General features: G+C 54.5%; 1 protein-coding gene across 2 annotated transcripts in view; it reads right to left on the reverse strand.

Moving 5' to 3' along the window:
• The window catches only part of sf3b2 (splicing factor 3b, subunit 2), a 60,257-nt gene extending 37,614 nt beyond the window's left edge, over nt 1-22,643 (reverse strand). For both annotated transcript variants that reach the window (XM_087983837.1, XM_087983836.1), the window contains exons 1-4: nt 22,500-22,643; nt 17,489-17,535; nt 15,621-15,698; nt 14,244-14,465 (exon numbers count right to left, since the gene is read on the reverse strand). In XM_087983837.1, coding sequence (XP_087839963.1) covers nt 14,244-14,465; nt 15,621-15,698; nt 17,489-17,535; nt 22,500-22,599 — 447 coding nt within the window. In that variant the 5' untranslated portion in view covers nt 22,600-22,643. The remainder of the gene's footprint in view (nt 1-14,243; nt 14,466-15,620; nt 15,699-17,488; nt 17,536-22,499) is intronic.
• Nucleotides 22,644-22,726: the final 83 nt, after the last annotated feature.

Below are 22,726 nucleotides of genomic sequence, written 5' to 3' on the forward strand. Positions count from 1 at the left end.
GTAGGTTTGCTCGCTGAACTGTAGGTGTGCTATCCAGATGTTTCATTACCTGGCTAGGTAACATCAGTGGCGACCTCCAAGTGAAGCGAAGCTGTTGTCTCCTGCTTTCTATTTATATCTTTCTCCTGGATGGGGTTCCTGGTGATGTCATTTCCTGTTCGTTTTCTGAGGGGTTGATAGATGGTATCTAGATCTATGTGTTTGTTTATGGCGTTGTGGTTGGAGTGCCAGGCCTCTAGGAATTCTCTGGCATGTCTTTGCTTAGCCTGTCCCAGGATAGATGTGTTGTCCCAGTCGAAATGGCGGTTTTTTTCATCCATGTGTAGGGCTACGAGGGAGAGGGGGTCGTGTCTTTTTGTGGCTAGCTGGTGTTCGTGTATCCTGGTGGCTAGCTTTCTTCCTGTTTGTCCTACGTAGTGTTTGTGGCAGTCCTTGTATGGAATTTTGTAGATGACGTTGGTTTTGTCCATGGGTTGTACTGGGTCTTTTAAGTTTGTTAGTTTTTGTTTGAGAGTGTTGGTGGGTTTGTGTGCTACTAGGATTCCGAGGGGTCTTAGTCGTCTGGCTGTCATTTCTGAAACTTCTTTGATGTATGGTAAGGTGGTTAGGGTTTCTGGCTGTGTTTGGTCTGCTTCTCGTGGTTCGTTCTTGAGGAACCTGCGAACTGTATTTTTTGAGTATCCGTTCTTCTTGAATACGTTGTATAGGTGGTTCTCCTCTGTTTTCCGAAGTTTGTCTGTGCTGCAGTGTGTGGTGGCTCGTTGGAATAGTGTTCTGATACAGCTTTGTTTGTGTGTGTTGGGATGGTTGCTGGTGTAGTTAAGTATTTGGTCAGTGTTTGTCGGTTTTCTGTATACGCAGGTTTGTAGTTTTCCGTTGTCCGTTCTTTCGACTGTGACGTCCAGGAATGCAAATTTGTTGTCGCTTTCTTCCTCCTTGGTGAACTTTATGCCTGTGAGGGTGTTGTTGATGATGTTAAATGTCTCTTCTATCTTGTTTCGTTTTGTGATGACAAAGGTGTCATCTACGTAGCGGACCCAGATTTTTGGTTTGATGATTGGTCGGGCTGTTTGTTCTAGTCTCTGCATTACCGCTTCTGCTATGAATCCTGATAGTGGAGATCCCATGGGTGTGCCGTTGGTTTGTTTGTATACTATGTTGTTGAAGGTGAAGTGGGTGGTGAGGCACAGGCCCACTAGCTTCATGATGTTTTTGTTGGTAATGTGATTGATGGTGGTTGGTGTGTGTGTGTGATAAGTGTTTCCTTTGCCAAGTCGATGTTGATGGAGGTGAACAGTGCTGTTAGGTTGAATGAGATCATTGCTTCGTCTTCCTCTATTTTGGTGTTTTTGATGATTTTTAGGAATTCCTGGGTGGAGAGGATGGAGTGCTGTGACTCTTCTACTAGATACTTCAGTCTTGCGTGTAGTTCTTTGGCCAGTCTGTAAGTTGGTGTTCCGGGTAGTGAGACTATGGGTCTGAGGGAGGCTCCTGGTTTATGGATTTTTTGGTAGTCTGTAGAATCGTGGAGTGTTGGTCCCATCGGGTTTCATTTTCTGGAATTCCGTCTTGTTTAATTGTCCGGAATTGTGTAATTTTTTTAGGAGATATGTCATTTTGTTTCCTAATTGTGGGGTCAGGTCTAGTGCCACCTGTTGGTAGGTGTTGGTGTCTGCGAGTAGTGCATTGGCTTTCTCTGTGTAGTCCCTCTGTTCAGGATGACTGTGAGCCGACCTTTGTCTGCAGGTAATGTAACAATGGTTTTGTCTTTTTTGAGGTTTAGGGCTTTCTTTTCTTGTGTTCAGTTAGTTTCCTTCCCTCTTTCCACTTTATTCCAAGACCCTTTGAGGGAAGGTCTTCAGAGTCAGCCAGTGGGCAGAGGCAGGAGGGGTGTGACTGCAACAGAGGCAGGTCAAGGAATTTAGGAGGGAAAGATGGAGGACCTTTCACCTTTACAACTGGCCGCTTACAGATGTCCGTGTGCACTATGGGGTGAATGAGCAAACTGATCTTGGCACCGGGCTATAGGAAGCCATTCAATGTAGGGAGGCATTCGCAGGAATGTAGTGGGATTAGGGGACAGCACAATCCCAGGGATATACACACTGAGCCACAGTCAGTCAGGGTTCAGGGATCTGCTCTTGGCTAAAAGGCACTTTGAGAATCCTGCGATTACAGCCCACATACATCCTAATCACAAACGAGGGTAGAGATTCTGCTAGCAGCTAAATTAAGCAGATCCACAATATGGTCTGGATATTAGAATGGGGTAAATACAAACACAGTGGTTCACTCCAGCTCAGTAAGATCACAGTGAATCGGATTTCTCTCCACAGGTGCTGCCAGATCTGCTGAGTTTTTCCAGTAATTTGTGTTCTTTTGCTGATTTACAGCGTCTGCAGTTTTTACGTGACATTTCATTAGCTTTTCAGATTACTTGCTGTCCCTGCAGGCTAACATTTCGCGATTCACACGCACCCGGGCACCCAGATCTGCCCCAGTCTCAGAGTACTGCAATCTGTCATTTAAATATTGTTAAAAGTCCTTCCTGCCAAAATGGACAACTCCACATTTTTCCACAGTCCTCCATTTGCCAGATCTTTACTCCCTCACCTCACCTACTATTATCCCCTGACAATGTCCTCACGTTCTCCACACAACTTTCCTACATATCTCAGTAAATTTAACAACCAGCCCGTCAGCACTTACACCTAGAACAAGGATGAATATGCGGCACAAAGACTGGTACAGAAGAAATGAGTTTTTATTCACAGGACAAAAACAGAAATTGCTGGAAAAACTCAGCAACCAGGAAAGGCCACTGGATCCAAAACGTTAGCTCCAATTTCTCTCCATGGGCACTGCCAGGCCTGCTGAGTTTTTCCAACAATTTCTGTTTCTGATTTCCAACATCCACGGCTTTTTCATATTTTTTGAAACATGGGATATTGGCTGTGATCCTGGGAAAGTGGGAGCTGTACCACAGGGACAGTCGGTCTTCATCTGAACTGTGTGGGGACCAATGCTCCGGCAAGTCATATAACTAGGGACAGTATAGCAGGACTTTAAAAGCAAATAATGGGGACAAGGAATCAATCAATTCAATTCAGAAGACAAGGAGACAGAGCAAGGTGGCAATTAAGGAAGTGCTGGTCAGAGTCTGACAGGGCCACTGACAGAGCAGGGCTAGAGATTTCCAAACTACGAAAAAGACAGAGCTGAAGGCTCGGTAGCAGAACAGCATTCGTATAAAGCAGATGAACTGATGGCACAACTAGAAATAAATATTATGATTAGTTAGTCATTGCAGAGACATGACTACAAGATGACTGAGATTGGGACCTGGATATTCAAAGCCACATGGCATTTAGAAAGATGGGTAAAGATGGTGGGGGGGGGTGGGGTGACTCTGTAAATTAAGGATGGAATCACGTATCATGTATGCGAAAGGTGAGGTCAGTTCTGGAGATGAGAATGTAGAATCTGTTCGGGCAAAGAGTGAGGAACAGTAAAGGTAAGAAGTCACTTGTGATATTGATTTATAAGCACCCCATCACCCAACAGTAACCTCACTATAAATGAGGATGTACACAAAGAAATCATGCAGCCTTTGAGAAAGAGGTGGTGATTTGAATTTAACATGTATGTCAGACTAATCCGAGTGCCGGGGTAGCTTGGGTGAGGAGTTGCAGGAGTGTTTTCAGGAAAGAATTTTCTGCTGTAAGAAGCTAACGTCTCCCAGGCAGTAAACTTGGTAAAGTGCAACAAGGCAGTAATGAATCTCTGGGAGGAGGAGAGAAAGAGAGAGAGATGTAGCAAAACCCAACAAATCTGAAAAGGATACAGGAAGCAAGTTGGAAAAATGGGTTGATTCACCATGCTGAACAGATATCCAAAATTAATCTAGTCCAATTTGCCAGCGTTTAATGCATATTCCTCGAAAGCCTTCCTATTCATCTTCCCATCCAGATGTTTTAACACAATGAGCCAAACAGCCTTCCTCTGTGCTGGAATTGCTATGACCCTGAGAAGCTTGGGAATGCTGCTGTGCGGTTTCAGCCACAGTACATAAGCACACCCCACATGCCCGCTTGCTCTAACCTCCACACCGACAGACAGTGCCCCACTCACACCTTCACACCGACAGACAGTGCCCACTCACACCTCCACACCGACAGGCAGTGCCCACTCACACCTCCACACCGACAGGCAGTGCCCACTCACACCTCCACACCGACAGACAGTGCCCACTCACACCTCCACACCGACAGGCAGTGCCCACTCACACCTCCACACCGACAGACAGTGCCCACTCACACCTCCACACCGACAGGCAGTGCCCACTCACACCTCCACACCGACTGGCAGTGCCCCACTCACACCTCCACACCGACTGGCAGTGCCCCACTCACACCTCCACACCGACAGACAGTGCCGCACTCACACCTCCACACCGACAGACAGTGCCCCACTCACACCTCCACACCGACAGACAGTGCCCACTCACACCTCCACACCGACAGGCAGTGCCCACTCACACCTCCACACCGACAGACAGTGCCCACTCACACCTGCACACCGACAGGCAGTGCCCACTCACACCTCCACACCGACAGGCAGTGCCCACTCACACCTCCACACCGACAGGCAGTGCCCACTCACACCTCCACACCGACAGACAGTGCCCACTCACACCTCCACACCGACAGACAGTGCCCCACTCACACCTCCACACCGACAGACAGTGCCCACTCACACCTCCACACCGACAGACAGTGCCCACTCACACCTCCACACCGACAGACAGTGCCCACTCACACCTCCACACCGACAGACAGTGCCCCACTCACACCTCCACACCGACAGACAGTGCCCCACTCACACCTCCACACCGACAGGCAGTGCCCACTCACACCTCCACACCGACAGACAGTGCCCACTCACACCTCCACACCGACAGACAGTGCCCACTCACACCTCCACACCGACTGGCAGTGCCCCACTCACACCTCCACACCGACAGGCAGTGCCCCACTCACACCTCCACACCGACAGACAGTGCCCACTCACACCTCCACACCGACAGACAGTGCCCACTCACACCTCCACACCGACAGACAGTGCCCCACTCACACCTCCACACCGACAGACAGTGCCCACTCACACCTCCACACCGACAGACAGTGCCCCACTCACACCTCCACACCGACAGACAGTGCCCCACTCACACCTCCACACCGACAGGCAGTGCCCACTCACACCTCCACACCGACTGGCAGTGCCCACTCACACCTCCACACCGACAGACAGTGCCCACTCACACCTCCACACCGACAGACAGTGCCCACTCACACCTCCACACCGACTGGCAGTGCCCACTCACACCTCCACACCGACAGACAGTGCCCACTCACACCTCCACACCGACAGACAGTGCCCACTCACACCTCCACACCGACAGACAGTGCCCACTCACACCTCCACACCGACAGTGCCCACTCACACCTCCACACCGACAGACAGTGCCCCACTCACACCTCCACACCGACAGACAGTGCCCACTCACACCTCCACACCGACAGTGCTCACTCACACCTCCACACCGACAGACAGTGCCACACTCACACCTCCACACCGACAGGCAGTGCCCACTCACACCTCCACACCGACAGACAGTGCCCCACTCACACCTCCACACCGACAGGCAGTGCCCCACTCACACCTCCACACCGACAGGCAGTGCCCACTCACACCTCCACACAGACAGACAGTGCCCACTCACACCTCCACACAGACAGACAGTGCCCCACTCACACCTCCACACCGACAGACAGTGCCCCACTCACACCTCCACACCGACAGACAGTGCCCACTCACACCTCCACACCGACAGGCAGTGCCCACTCACACCTCCACACCGACAGGCAGTGCCCACTCACACCTCCACACCGACAGTGCCCCACTCACACCTCCACACCGACAGGCAGTGCCCACTCACACCTCCACACCGACAGACAGTGCACACTCACACCTCCACACCGACAGGCAGTGCCCACTCACACCTCCACACCGACAGACAGTGCCCCACTCACACCTCCACACCGACAGGCAGTGCCCACTCACACCTCCACACCGACAGGCAGTGCCCACTCACACCTCCACACCGACAGGCAGTGCCCACTCACACCTCCACACCGACAGGCAGTGCCCACTCACACCTCCACACCGACAGGCAGTGCCCACTCACACCTCCACACCGACAGACAGTGCCCCACTCACACCTCCACACCGACAGACAGTGCCCCACTCACACCTCCACACCGACAGACAGTGCCCCACTCACACCTCCACACAGACAGGCAGTGCCCACTCACACCTCCACACCGACAGTGCCCACTCACACCTCCACACCGACAGACAGTGCCCACACACACCTCCACACCGACAGACAGTGCCCACTCACACCTCCACACCGACAGACAGTGCCCACTCACACCTCCACACCGACAGACAGTGCCCCACTCACACCTACACACCGACAGGCAGTGCCCCACTCACACCTACACACCCACAGACAGTGCCCACTCACACCTCCACACCGACAGGCAGTGCCCACTCACACCTCCACACCGACAGACAGTGCCCACTCACACCTCCACACCGACTGGCAGTGCCCACTCACACCTCCACACCGACTGGCAGTGCCCACTCACACCTCCACACCGACAGTGCCCCACTCACACCTCCACACCGACAGACAGTGCCCACTCACACCTCCACACCGACTGGCAGTGCCCACTCACACCTCCACACAGACAGTGCCCCACTCACACCTCCACACCGACAGACAGTGCCCACTCACACCTCCACACCGACAGTGCCCCACTCACACCTCCACACCGACAGGCAGTGCCCACTCACACCTCCACACCGACAGGCAGTGCCCACTCACACCTCCACACCGACAGACAGTGCCCCACTCACACCTCCACACCGACAGTGCCCCACTCACACCTCCACACCGACAGACAGTGCCCCACTCACACCTCCACACCGACAGGCAGTGCCCACTCACACCTCCACACCGACAGACAGTGCCCCACTCACACCTCCACACCGACAGGCAGTGCCCACTCACACCTCCACACCGACAGACAGTGCCCACTCACACCTCCACACCGACAGGCAGTGCCCACTCACACCTCCACACCGACAGGCAGTGCCCACTCACACCTCCACACCGACTGGCAGTGCCCACTCACACCTCCACACCGACAGACAGTGCCCACTCACACCTCCACACCGACAGACAGTGCACACTCACACCTCCACACCGACAGACAGTGCACACTCACACCTCCACACCGACAGACAGTGCCCACTCACACCTCCACACCGACTGGCAGTGCCCACTCACACCTCCACACCGACAGGCAGTGCCCCACTCACACCTCCACACCGACAGGCAGTGCCCACTCACACCTCCACACCGACAGACAGTGCCCCACTCACACCTCCACACCGACAGGCAGTGCCCACTCACACCTCCACACCGACAGACAGTGCCCCACTCACACCTCCACACCGACAGACAGTGCCCACTCACACCTCCACACCGACAGACAGTGCCCACTCACACCTCCACACCGACAGACAGTGCCCACTCACACCTCCACACCGACAGGCAGTGCCCCACTCACACCTCCACACCGACAGACAGTGCCCCACTCACACCTCCACACCGACAGACAGTGCCCACTCACACCTCCACACCGACAGGCAGTGCCCACTCACACCTCCACACCGACAGTGCCCACTCACACCTCCACACAGACAGGCAGTGCCCACTCACACCTCCACACCGACAGTGCCCCACTCACACCTCCACACCGACAGACAGTGCCCCACTCACACCTCCACACCGACAGACAGTGCACACTCACACCTCCACACCGACAGGCAGTGCCCACTCACACCTCCACACCGACAGACAGTGCCCACTCACACCTCCACACCGACAGTGCCCACTCACACCTCCACACCGACAGACAGTGCCCACTCACACCTCCACACCGACAGACAGTGCCCACTCACACCTCCACACCGACAGGCAGTGCCCCACTCACACCTCCACACCGACTGGCAGTGCCCACTCACTCCTCCACACCGACAGGCAGTGCCCACTCACACCTCCACACCGACTGGCAGTGCCCCACTCACACCTCCACACCGACTGGCAGTGCCCCACTCACACCTCCACACCGACAGTGCCCACTCACACCTCCACACCGACAGTGCCCCACTCACACCTCCACACCGACAGGCAGTGCCCACTCACACCTCCACACCGACAGTGCCCCACTCACACCTCCACACCGACAGGCAGTGCCCACTCACACCTCCACACCGACAGGCAGTGCCCACTCACACCTCCACACCGACAGACAGTGCCCACTCACACCTCCACACCGACAGACAGTGCCCACTCACACCTCCACACCGACAGGCAGTGCCCCACTCACACCTCCACACCGACTGGCAGTGCCCACTCACTCCTCCACACCGACAGGCAGTGCCCACTCACACCTCCACACCGACTGGCAGTGCCCCACTCACACCTCCACACCGACAGGCAGTGCCCACTCACACCTCCACACCGACAGGCAGTGCCCCACTCACACCTCCACACCGACAGTGCCCCACTCACACCTCCACACCGACTGGCAGTGCCCCACTCACACCTCCACACCGACAGGCAGTGCCCACTCACACCTCCACACCGACAGTGCCCCACTCACACCTCCACACCGACAGGCAGTGCCCCACTCACACCTCCACACCGACAGGCAGTGCCCACTCACACCGCCACACCGACAGGCAGTGCCCACTCACACCTCCACACCGACAGGCAGTGCCCACTCACACCTCCACACCGACAGTGCCCACTCACACCTCCACACCGACAGACAGTGCCCACTCACACCTCCACACCGACAGACAGTGCCCACTCACACCTCCACACCGACAGACAGTGCCCACTCACACCTCCACACCGACAGTGCCCACTCACACCTCCACACCGACAGACAGTGCCCACTCACACCTCCACACCGACAGTGCCCCACTCACACCTCCACACCGACAGACAGTGCCCACTCACACCTCCACACCGACAGTGCCCCACTCACACCTCCACACCGACAGGCAGTGCCCCACTCACACCTCCACACCGACAGGCAGTGCCCACTCACACCTCCACACCGACAGACAGTGCCCCACTCACACCTCCACACCGACAGGCAGTGCCCACTCACACCTCCACACCGACAGACAGTGCCCACTCACACCTCCACACCGACAGGCAGTGCCCCACTCACACCTCCACACCGACAGACAGTGCCCACTCACACCTCCACACCGACTGGCAGTGCCCACTCACACCTCCACACCGACTGGCAGTGCCCACTCACACCTCCACACCGACAGTGCCCCACTCACACCTCCACACCGACAGACAGTGCCCACTCACACCTCCACACCGACTGGCAGTGCCCACTCACACCTCCACACCGACAGTGCCCCACTCACACGTCCACACCGACAGACAGTGCCCACTCACACCTCCACACCGACAGTGCCCCACTCACACCTCCACACCGACAGGCAGTGCCCACTCACACCTCCACACCGACAGGCAGTGCCCACTCACACCTCCACACCGACAGGCAGTGCCCCACTCACACCTCCACACCGACAGTGCCCCACTCACACCTCCACACCGACAGACAGTGCCCCACTCACACCTCCACACCGACAGGCAGTGCCCCACTCACACCCCCACACCGACAGGCAGTGCCCACTCACACCTCCACACCGACAGACAGTGCTCACTCACACCTCCACACCGACAGGCAGTGCCCACTCACACCTCCACACAGACAGTGCCCACTCACACCTCCACACCGACAGGCAGTGCCCACTCACACCTCCACACCGACAGACAGTGCCCACTCACACCCCCACACCGACAGGCAGTGCCCACTCACACCCCCACACCGACAGACAGTGCCCGCTCACACCTCCACCCCGACAGTGCCCCGCTCACACCTCCACACCGACAGACAGTGCCCACTCACACCTCCACACCGACAGGCAGTGCCCACTCACACCTCCACACCGACAGGCAGTGCCCACTCACACCTCCACACCGACAGGCAGTGCCCACTCACACCTCCACACCGACAGGCAGTGCCCACTCACACCTCCACACCGACAGGCAGTGCCCGCTCACACCCCCACACCGACAGACAGTGCCCGCTCACACACCCACACCGACAGACAGTGCCCGCTCACACACCCACACCGACAGACAGTGCCCCACTCACACCTCCACACCGACAGGCAGTGCCCGCTCACACCCCCACACCGACAGACAGTGCCCGCTCACACCTCCACACCGACAGACAGTGCCCCACTCACACCTCCACACCGACAGACAGTGCCCCACTCACACCTCCACACAGACAGTGCCCCACTCACACCTCCACACCGACAGGCAGTGCCCACTCACACCTCCACACCGACAGTGCCCCACTCACACCTCCACACCGACAGACAGTGCCCCACTCACACCTCCACACCGACAGACAGTGCCCCACTCACACCTCCACACCGACAGACAGTGCCCACTCACACCTCCACACCGACAGACAGTGCCCCACTCACACCTCCACACCGACAGTGCCCACTCACACCTCCACACCGACAGTGCCCCACTCACACCTCCACACCGACAGACAGTGCCCCACTCACACCTCCACACCGACAGACAGTGCCCGCTCACACCTCCACACCGACAGACAGTGCCCACTCACACCTCCACACCGACAGACAGTGCCCACTCACACCTCCACACCGACAGGCAGTGCCCACTCACACCTCCACACCGACAGGCAGTGCCTGCTCACACCCCCACACCGACAGACAGTGCCCGCTCACACCTCCACACCGACAGTGCTCCGCTCACACCTCCACACCGACAGACAGTGCCCACTCACACCCCCACACCGACAGACAGTGCCCACTCACACCTCCACACCGACAGTGCCCCACTCACACCTCCACACCGACAGTGCCCCACTCACACCTCCACACCGACAGTGCCCCACTCACACCTCCACACCGACAGACAGTGCCCCACTCACACCTCCACACCGACAGACAGTGCCCCACTCACACCTCCACACCGACAGGCAGTGCCCCACTCACACCTCCACACCGACAGACAGTGCCCCACTCACACCTCCACACCGACAGACAGTGCCCCACTCACACCTCCACACCGACAGACAGTGCCCCACTCACACCTCCACACCGACAGACAGTGCCCCACTCACACCTCCACACCGACAGACAGTGCCCCACTCACACCTCCACACCGACAGACAGTGCCCCACTCACACCTCCACACCGACAGGCAGTGCCCACTCACACCTCCACACCGACAGGCAGTGCCCCACTCACACCTCCACACCGACAGACAGTGCCCACTCACACCTCCACACCGACAGACAGTGCCCCACTCACACCTCCACACCGACAGACAGTGCCCCACTCACACCTCCACACCGACAGACAGTGCCCCACTCACACCTCCACACCGACAGACAGTGCCCCACTCACACCTCCACACCGACAGACAGTGCCCACTCACACCTCCACACCGACAGGCAGTGCCCACTCACACCTCCACACCGACAGGCAGTGCCCACTCACACCTCCACACCCACAGACAGTGCCCCACTCACACCTCCACACCGACAGACAGTGCCCCACTCACACCTCCACACCGACAGACAGTGCCCACTCTCACCTCCACACCGACAGACAGTGCCCACTCACACCTCCACACCGACAGACAGTGACCACTCACACCTCCACACCGACAGACAGTGCCCACTCACACCTCCACACCGACAGACAGTGCCCCACTCACACCTCCACACCGACAGGCAGTGCCCACTCACACCTCCACACCGACAGGCAGTGCCCACTCACACCTCCACACCGACAGGCAGTGACCACTCACACCTCCACACCGACAGACAGTGCCCACTCACACCTCCACACCGACAGGCAGTGCCCACTCACACCTCCACACCGACAGGCAGTGCCCACTCACACCTCCACACCCACAGACAGTGCCCCACTCACACCTCCACACCGACAGACAGTGCCCACTCACACCTCCACACCGACAGACAGTGCCCACTCACACCTCCACACCGACTGGCAGTGCCCCACTCACACCTCCACACCGACTGGCAGTGCCCCACTCACACCTCCACACCGACAGACAGTGCCCCACTCACACCTCCACACCGACAGACAGTGCCCACTCACACCTCCACACCGACAGACAGTGCCCACTCACACCTCCACACCGACAGGCAGTGCCCCACTCACACCTCCACACCGACAGGCAGTGCCCACTCACACCTCCACACCGACAGACAGTGCCCCACTCACACCTCCACACCGACTGGCAGTGCCCCACTCTCACCTCCACACCGACAGACAGTGCCCACTCACACCTCCACACCGACAGGCAGTGCCCCACTCACACCTCCACACCGACAGACAGTGCCCACTCACACCTCCACACCGACAGACAGTGCCCACTCACACCTCCACACCGACAGACAGTGCCCCACTCACACCTCCACACCGACTGGCAGTGCCCCACTCTCACCTCCACACCGACAGGCAGTGCCCGCTCACACCCCCACACCGACAGACAGTGCCCACTCACACCTCCACACCCACAGACAGTGCCCCACTCACACCTCCACACCGACAGGCAGTGCCCACTCACACCTCCACACCGACAGACAGTGCCCACTCACACCTCCACACCGACTGGCAGTGCCCCACTCACACCTCCACACCGACAGGCAGTGCCCACTCACACCTCCACACCCACAGACAGTGCCCCACTCACACCTCCACACCGACAGACAGTGCCCACTCACACCTCCACACCGACAGACAGTGCCCACTCACACCTCCACACCGACAGACAGTGCCCACTCACACCTCCACACCGACAGGCAGTGCCCACTCACACCTCCACACCGACAGGCAGTGCCCACTCCCACCTCCACACCCACAGACAGTGCCCACTCACACCTCCACACCGACAGTGCCCACTCACACCTCCACACCGACAGGCAGTGCCCACTCCCACCTCCACACCGACAGGCAGTGCCCACTCACACCTCCACACCGACAGTGCCCACTCACACCTCCACACCGACAGGCAGTGCCCACTCACACCTCCACACCGACAGTGCCCACTCACACCTCCACACCAACAGACAGTGCCCACTCACACCTCCACACCGACAGGCAGTGCCCCACTCACACCTCCACACCGACAGGCAGTGCCCACTCACACCTCCACACCGACAGGCAGTGCCCCACTCACACCTCCACACCGACAGACAGTGCCCCACTCACACCTCCACACCGACAGTGCCCCACTCACACCTCCACCCCAACTGGCAGCGCCCACTCACACCTCCACACCGACAGTGCCCACTCACACCTCCACACCGACAGACAGTGCCCACTCACACCTCCACACCGACAGACAGTGCCCACTCACACCCCCACACCGACAGGCAGTGCCCACTCACACCCCCACACCGACAGGCAGTGCCCACTCACACCTCCACACCGACAGGCAGTGCCCACTCACACCTCCACACCGACAGGCAGTGCCCCGCTCACACCTCCACACCGACAGACAGTGCCCACTCACACCTCCACACCGACAGACAGTGCCCACTCACACCTCCACACCGACAGACAGTGCCCACTCACACCTCCACACCGACAGACAGTGCCCACTCACACCTCCACACCGACAGACAGTGCCCACTCACACCTCCACACCGACAGGCAGTGCCCCACTCACACCTCCACACCGACAGACAGTGCCCACTCACACCTCCACACCGACTGGCAGTGCCCACTCACACCTCCACACCGACTGGCAGTGCCCACTCACACCTCCACACCGACTGGCAGTGCCCACTCACACCTCCACACCGACAGACAGTGCCCCACTCACACCTCCACACCAACTGGCAGTGCCCACTCACACCTCCACACCGACAGACAGTGCCCACTCACACCTCCACACCAACTGGCAGTGCCCACTCACACTCATACCCACTCACCTGCTTCACCCGTTCCTCCTGTTGGATCAGGATGGCTGCCTGCTGCTGGGCAAGTTTGAGACGTTCCTCCTCGGACAGGGCAGATGGATCGACCGAGGGCATGTGGAGGCGGGGGCCCATTCCAGCTGGGACAACCCCCATGGGGAAAGCCATCTGCATTCCGGGGGGGTGGGGCATGCGAGACAGCCCCATTGTGCGAGGGGGCAACTGCATCCCAGGCACCTGGCAGAAGGGGACAAAATGACAGGTTAGAGTTTCTTGTTGCCCTAGTTAAGATGGCAGCTATGGAAACATCCCATTTCCCCCTAGAAAAATGGCAGCTATGGAAACATCCCATTTCCCGTTGCCCCCTAGAAAGATGGCAGCTATGGAAACATCCCATTTCCCGTTGCCCCCTAGAAAGATGGCAGCTATGGAAACATCCCATTTCCCATTGCCTCCTAGAAAAATGGCAGCTATGGAAACATCCCATTTCCCATTGCCCCCTAGAAAGATGGCAGCTATGGAAACATCCCATTTCCCCGTAGAAAGATGGCAGCTATGGAAACATCCCATTTCCCATTGCCCCCTAGAAAAATGGCAACTATGGAAACATCCCATTTCCCATTGCCCCGTAGAAAGATGGCAGCTATGGAAACATCCCATTTCCCATTGCCCCCTAGAAAGATGGCAGCTATGGAAACATCCCATTTCCCATTGCCTCCTAGAAAAATGGCAGCTATGGAAACATCCCATTTCCCATTGCCCCCTAGAAAGATGGCAGCTATGGAAACATCCAATTTCCCATTGCCCCCTAGAAAGATGGCAGCTATGGAAACATCCCATTTCCCATTGCCCCCTAGAAAGATGGCAGCTATGGAAACATCCCATTTCACATTGAAGGTTAGAATCCCTACAGTGCGGAAACAGGCTCTTCGGCCCAGCACTTCCACACCGACCCTCCAAAGAGTATCCCCGCCAAACCCATTTCTCATACCTCTACATTTACTCCGGATTAAAGCACGTAACCTACACATCCCTGAACACTATGGGCAATTTAGAAAGATGGCAGCTGTGGAAACATCGCATTTGCCACTGCCCCCTAGAAAGATGGCAAACATTATTCCAGGCTCATCACCAGGAGCCCTGTTGGCACTGCCCCATTTGGAAGTTTCCTATTGGAGGTTTGTGACATAAACGAAAGGTTGATGCAGCCTCCCTGCTTAATTAGCCAGTAGCCCAGCCTCAGACAGAGTGCCAGTGTGGGGTGAGACAAGGGCTGGCACCGAGAGCCAGTACTGGGCACCGTCTCAGGAGTAGTGAAAGTTGCTTACCCCTACAACACTCAGTATGGGAAACACTGTCCCCAAGACCATCCCCTTCCACGTTGCAGCTTACCTGCCCTGGCAAGGGTGGCATTTGGTGCCCCTTGTCCATGTCATCACCGCGGTGAGGTCGGGTCAGGACCACCGCATTCTGTAAAGGCAAGAGGCAGAAAGTGAGGCTGTTACGCACTTTGGAGTCAACAATGTGACCCACCAAACCAAGCAAACCACCAACATCTACCAGGTAATCATCAGGAATCCTCAGTGGGGAAACATGTACTGGAGCAGTACCCCCCACAAATGTTCAAAGTAGACCCTGACTGTATTCCTGAGGCTAGACACTGAAGAGACCCATTCACACTGGGACAGGACCACTCAGGGAACAAGTGCTGTCTACAAAACTCCACCAGGAAGGCGATGGCCTAGTGATATTATCGCTGGACTGTTAATCCAGAGACCCAGACAATGTTCTGGAAACTGGGTTCAAATCCCACCGTGGCGGAACTTGAACTGTATCAAAATCTGGAATTAAACAGTCTAGTAATAAACATGAATCGATTGCCAATTGTTGGAAAAACACGTCCAGCTTACGAGTGTCATTCAGGGAAGGAAACAGCCATCCTTACTTGGTCTGGCCTACATGTGACTGTAGACCCACAGCAATGGGGTTGACTCTTTAACTGCTCCCTGGGCAACTAGGAATGGGCAATGAACGCTGGCCCAGCCAGTGATGATGCCCTTATCCCATGAATGAATAAAAAAAGCTCAAACCATCTTCAGACCAATTAATTAGATTTGTCTGTATCTCAGATTAATAACCAAGGACATTCACAACAGTAAACAGCATTTGAAAATTTTAAGATCAGATATAGTGGTTGATTTTGAAAATAATCGCATTAGATTAGAGAATAGTGAATTTAACAGCTGCCACAGGGAAAATGGATAATTAAAATGATAAACAGTGGGGTACTTTAGAAGTCTCAATGCTATCAGATAAATTGTGAAAGGGAGGTCATGATTGACTGATTTATTAGAGTTTGTTAAAGCAGTAACGTATGACATGGCTAAAGGGAAACCTGCAAACATGGTGTAGTTAGATTTCTAGAAGGCACGTAACAAGACATTTCAATGATTATTTCAACGGTATCGAGAGCAACATTTTAGGGGAGAAGATTGCCTGGCTAATAGGAAACAGAATGGGGATAAAGGGATTGCTTTCTGGTTGTCAAAGTGTAACACGTGGTGTGCCACAGGGGTCAGTGTGAGAACCTCAACTTCTTACACTTTATATAAAATGACTCCATGAGGGGACTGAATGGATGCTGATGACACCAGGATAGGAAGGAAAGCTGGATGAAGATTTGGAGAATCTGCTAAGGGATATAGACTGATAATGATGGAATAAAACACAGTTCAGCGTGGATTTGTCCACTTTGGCAGGAAGTATAGAAAAACAGCACATGATTTAAATGGAGAGAGGAGAGAGAAGGGGGAGGAGAAGTGCGGGAGGGTAGAAAAACCCAGTGATACAGAGGGATCCGGGTGTCCTGGTGGATGACTCACAAAACATTAGTATGCTGGTGCAGCAAGTGATTAGGGAGAATTTAAGAATTAGGTGACCTTTATTAGAAGGGGTATGCATGTAAAAGTAGGAATGTTTTAGCGTCGCTACACAGGGCCTTGGTGAGCTCACATCTGGAGCACTGTGTGCAGCTTTGATCTTCTTAATTAAGGAATGATATTAATGCATTAGACACGGTTCAATGCCAGAGCATTCACAACCCTTAGGGGAAGAGATTCACAATGTTCTGAGTGAAGCCAGGTGCCCTCCTGGAATCCTGTGACTGAGCTTCCCCAGCCAGGAAACAGTCTCTGAGCGCCTGTCGCTGGTGCAGGTGAAGAGGACTCTAACCAGGTTCTGGAAGAGGAGGCTACACTCACCTGTAAACTGTATTTCTTTAGGCGCTCAATCAGCTCCTCCCGTACACCTTACAAAACACAAAACATACACAAGTATTACACAAATGAGAGGCTACAGCAGAGCAAGAAACTTGCCAGTACAACAGGTCCTTTTACAGACAAAGTAGATGAATGTTTGACCTATCAGGGAGTGGAGGGTTGCAAGAAAGTGGAGTGGGGCCTTGCAGCTGGTAAACATGATCGCATTGAGTGACAAGGAAGGACTGAGGGGTGAATGGTAACGCACTTCATTTCCCTCCTCCCTATGTAATTATCTACACACCTCCAGCAAGTATCAGTCAGTTACGGGGCTCAGAGCTACAGCTACCACAGGGAATGAGGAGCAGTCCAGCTGCACCGCACATCAGCTCGTACATCCCACCTGCCAGGACAGACCGCCCCTCCCCAACATTCACATCACAGCTCAAGAAGGATTGCTCTACAATACCGCGCACCATGCCCCCCATGCCATACGTGGAGTGTAGGATACACAAAACACAAGGACAAGGGAACGCAGTCACAGGAATATGCCATTTCTCAGATATCCAGGCCTCTCACTGTTACCTACCTTCAGAAAGAGGGTAGGTAACAAGGTCAGAGTTCATTACTTAACAGAAAGTGTAACATGTACAGAATAGTCTACAGTGCCAGGCTTGTGGGAGGTGGGAGGGTTGAAGAGACCTTGATGACAGTGCTCCAGTGGAACCTGACGATAAAGGAACAGTAAAAGGTGGTGCTCAGTTCATGTTTCAGAGGGTGACCTCAGTCAGCAAGAACACAAACTATAATGATCATGGGTTCTGCTCTGTACTTCCAGGAGAGGCAGGTGTTTTCAAATCTCTTTAAAGGATATGGAGCAGGTTGTTAAAAAATAAATCCCTCACTAATGCTCATTATGGGAATGAAATCTGCCATCTTTACCAGATCTGGCCTACATGTGACTCCACACTCTCAGCAATATGATTGGCTCTTAACCCCCCCTCTGAAATGGCTGAGTGAGCGAGTCCGGAAGGGAGCTGACCTCCCTCTCCAACAGAAGGTCACGGTGACCCTGCCAATGGTGCTTACAGCTCACAATGGATTTTTAAAAACCCAAACACTCAGGAACTAAGGTTTGATTAATCGGGTTTGGGAATTGTCCTGTTCTTCCAGGATTGCCACAGAATTTTATATATTATTTGAATTCATTCACGGGTCAGAAGTTACTGCCCTTATCCCTAGTTGCCCCTCGAGAAGGTGGCGTGGGGGAGGGGGGGGGGGGCTGCCTTCTTGAGCAGCTGCAATCCATATGCTGCAGGGATACCCCACAATGCCTTTAGGGAGTGAATTTCAAGATTCTGACCCAGCGACAATGAAGGAACAGCGATATATTTCCAAGTCACATTGGTGAGTGGCTTGGAGGGGAACTTGCAGTGGGTACTGCTCGCATGTATCTGCTGCCCTTGTGCTTCTAGATGCAAGCAGTTGTGGATTTGGGAAGTGCTGCCGAAGGAGCCTTGGTAAGTTGTTGACAAAGTGGAAGCAAGGACTCCCAGACATAATGCTTCCCAACAACAAGCCAACATCTCAACCTAAAGACAAGTACCACCAACAACTCGGCAGCATTCCCTTGGTACTAGTGCAAACAGGGATCGCAAATTAAGTCCTAGAAAGGGTGCCCAAATGTTATGATAATGAGAACGGGGAGGTCAGACTTTAAGGACATTTTCCCAGTAAATGTCACGTCAGCAGCATCTCCCATCCGAAACAAAAACTCAGACTTTCACCACTGACAGGCCATTCAGCCCTTTGAATCTGCTCCATCACTTAATATGATCATGACTGATCATCCAACTCCTGCCTTCTCTTTGATCCCCTTAGCCCCAAGAACATAATCTCCACCTGGAGCAAAGCTTGAAATACTGAAGCAAAATAATATTTATAAAAGTAAAACATTACATTGCTAGATTAGATTCCCTACAGAATGGAAACGGCCATTTGCCCAACAAGTCCACACCGACCTTCCAAAGAGTAACCCACCCAGACCCATTCCCCTACCCGATACTTACCCCTGACTATTGCACCTAACACAATGGGCAATTCACCTGACCTGCACATCTTTGGACTGTGGGAGGAAACCGGAGCAAACCCACGCAGACATCGGGGGACAATGTGCAAACTCCACACAGACAGTCGCCCAAGTCTGGGATCGAACCCAGGTCCCTAGCGTTGGGAGGCAGCAATGCTAACCACTGAGCCACCATTCCGCCCAATGTGACTGGCCTCAAAGCAAGACAGAAACTAAAAGATATTGGAGATCACGGCGGGTCAGGCAGCATCCATGGGGAGAGTTGATAAAATGTGGAGCTGGAAAGACGCAGCAGGTCAGACAGCAGTGGAGAGGCAGGCAAGTCACTGATTCAGGTCAAGACCATTCACCAACTCTGAAGAGTCACCAAGACTTTAAACATTAGCTTGCTCTCTCTCCACGGATGCTGCCTGACCCGCTGTGATTTCCAACACTTGTTGTTTCCAGCAAAGATTCCAGCATCTACGTGCTCCGACATGGTCTCAAAGCAACATTGCTGCCTCACAGCAAACATAGAAACTATTGATTAAAATCAAATCAGTAATCGTAAGTAATAAAATTCCATCACAACATTTAATGATATAATTTGAGTATTATTTTTCCAAGTGTTTTATCCTATAATTCACTAAAGCTCAGTTTGTTTATTATTTATTTTAGGACAGACTTTAAGAAACACTCATCAAATTGGGCTGGCACAGTGGCTAGCACTGCTGCATCCCAGCACTAGGGACCTGGGTTCGATCGCAGCCTTGGGCAACTGTCTGTGTGGAGTTAGCACATCCTCCCCATGTCTGCCTGGGTTTCCTCTGGGTGCTCCGGTTTCCTCCCACAGTCCAAAAATGTGCAGGTTAGGGTGGATTGGCCATGGGAAATTGTCCCATAGTGTCCAGGGATGTGTGTATTAACTAGGTTAGCCAAGGAGAATATTAAAGTATTAAAGGATTGCACACTCTGGAGGCAGGAAACATGTTTCTGCTGATGGGTGAGTGCCGAACCAGAGGACACAGTTTAAAGATAAGGGGTAGGCCATTTAGGACAGAGATGAGGAGAAACTTCTTCACCCAGAGAGTGGTGGCTGTGTGCAATGCTCTGTCCCAGAGGGCAGTGGAGGCTCAGTCTCTGGATTCATTTAAGAAAGAGTTGGATAGAGCTCTCAAGGATTGTGGAATTAAGGGTTATAGAGATAAGGCAGGAACAAGATACTGATTGAGGATGATCAGCCATGATCATAATGAATGGTGGTGCAGGCTCGAAGGACAGAATGGCCTACTCCTGCACCTATTGAGAATGCAGGGTTAGGGTATGAGGGTGGGATGCTCTTCAAAGGGTCAACGTAGTCAAGTAGTCCACTTCCACACTGTAGGGATTCTTTAATTTCTGTGGGCAGAATGGTGGCACAGTGCTTAGCACGGCTACCTCACAGCGCCAGAGACCCGGGTTCAATTTCCGCCTGTCTGCATGGGTTTCCTCCAGGTGCTCCGGTTTCCTCCCACAGTCCAAAAATGTGCAGTTTAGAGTGGATTGGCCAGGGAAATTGTCCCATAGTGTCCAGGGATGTGCAAGTTAGGGTGGATTGGCCTTGGGAAATTGTCCCATAGTGCCCAGGGATGTGCAGGTTAGGGTGGATTGGCCGTGGGGAATTGTCCCATAGTGCCCAGGGATGTGCAGGTTAGGGTGGATTGGCTGTGGGGTAACTGTCCCATAGTGCCCAGGGATGTGCAGGTTAGGGTGGATTGGCCATGGGAAATTGTCCCATAGTGCCCAGGGATGTGCAGGTTAGGGTGGATTGGCCGTGGGAAATTGTCCCATAGTGTCCAGGGATGTGCAGGTTAGGGTGGATTGGCCGTGGGAAATTGTCCCATAGTGCCCAGGGATGTGCAGGTTAGGGTGGGTTGGCCATGGGAAATTGTCCCATGGTGCCCAGGGATGTGCAGGTTAGGGTGGGTTGGCCATGGGGTAACTGTCCCATAGTGTCCAGGGATGTGCAGGTTAGGGTGGGTTGGCCATGGGAAATTGTCCCATAGTGCCCAGGGATGTGCAGGTTAGGGTGGGTTGGCCATGGGAAATTGTCCCATAGTGCCCAGGGATGTGCAGGTTAGGGTGGGTTGGCCATGGGAAATTGTCCCATAGTGCCCAGGGATGTGCAGGTTAGGGTGGATTGGCCATGGGAAATTGTCCCATAGTGCCCAGGGATGTGCAGGTTAGGGTGGATTGGCCGTGGGGAATTGTCCCATAGTGCCCAGGGATGTGCAGGTTAGGGTGGGTTGGCAATGGGGAATTGTCCCATAGTGCCCAGGGATGTGCAGGTTAGGGTGGGTTGGCCGTGGGGGAACTGTCCTGTAGTGTTAGGTGAAGGGGTAAATGTAGGGGAACGGCTCTGGGTCGGTGTGGACTGGTTGGGCCGAAGGGCCCGTTTCCCACACTGCAGGGAATCGAATCTAAAACTTGCCATCCTGCGCTCATCAGGACCAGTCCGCAAGAAAACCAAATCTCAGGAGGGGAACCCCAACTTACATTCGCGATGGTGCCGGTAATCATTAATTTGGTGGACTTGCATTTCTTTTCTTCCCCCATCAACCGGGGCTGCTTTGTCAGTGCTTCAATTGAGTTTCATTCATGAATTTAAGGGAATTCAAATGGAAATGAAATACTTTAATGATAAAATAGTGAAAAGTTGAGTACCCATAAGATTTTTATTCATGAGTTTAGGTGATTTAAAGTCCAGATTAAATATTTAATGATAAAATAGTGAATGTTAAATGCACGTGACATTTTTTATGCCTGTTTTTTGCCCCCCCCCCAGGCCCCGGAGAGACGCCATCCCAGGAGCTCATGGGAAGGGAGAAGCTACACACTCGAGGCCGAGGCTTCAGGCGACGCTAGGCCCGAGGCCGGCTGAGCGGCGGATTCCGGGGAGGGTTTTACCTTGAGTCGGGTAGCCGATCTCGTTGAGCTTGGCCTGCAGTTCCGGGATGCTCCAGCTGCCGAGCTCCGGCACTTCGACCCCAGGAGGAGCGTCCGCCATCTCGGCCTCGGAAATGGCGCCTCCTCCTGCTCCTCCTTCCTCTCAACCAAACTCCATGGTGGGCGCCACTCGCGCCGCGCCCCGCCCAGCCCACACACCATTGGTCTAGGGCGGGACATGACGCGGC

Source organism: Chiloscyllium plagiosum, unplaced genomic scaffold, assembly GCF_037043375.1.
Source record: "Chiloscyllium plagiosum isolate Xiang-an unplaced genomic scaffold, Cpla_swu_hap1 HiC_scaffold_46, whole genome shotgun sequence".
NCBI classification, from domain to species: Eukaryota; Metazoa; Chordata; class Chondrichthyes; order Orectolobiformes; family Hemiscylliidae; genus Chiloscyllium; species Chiloscyllium plagiosum.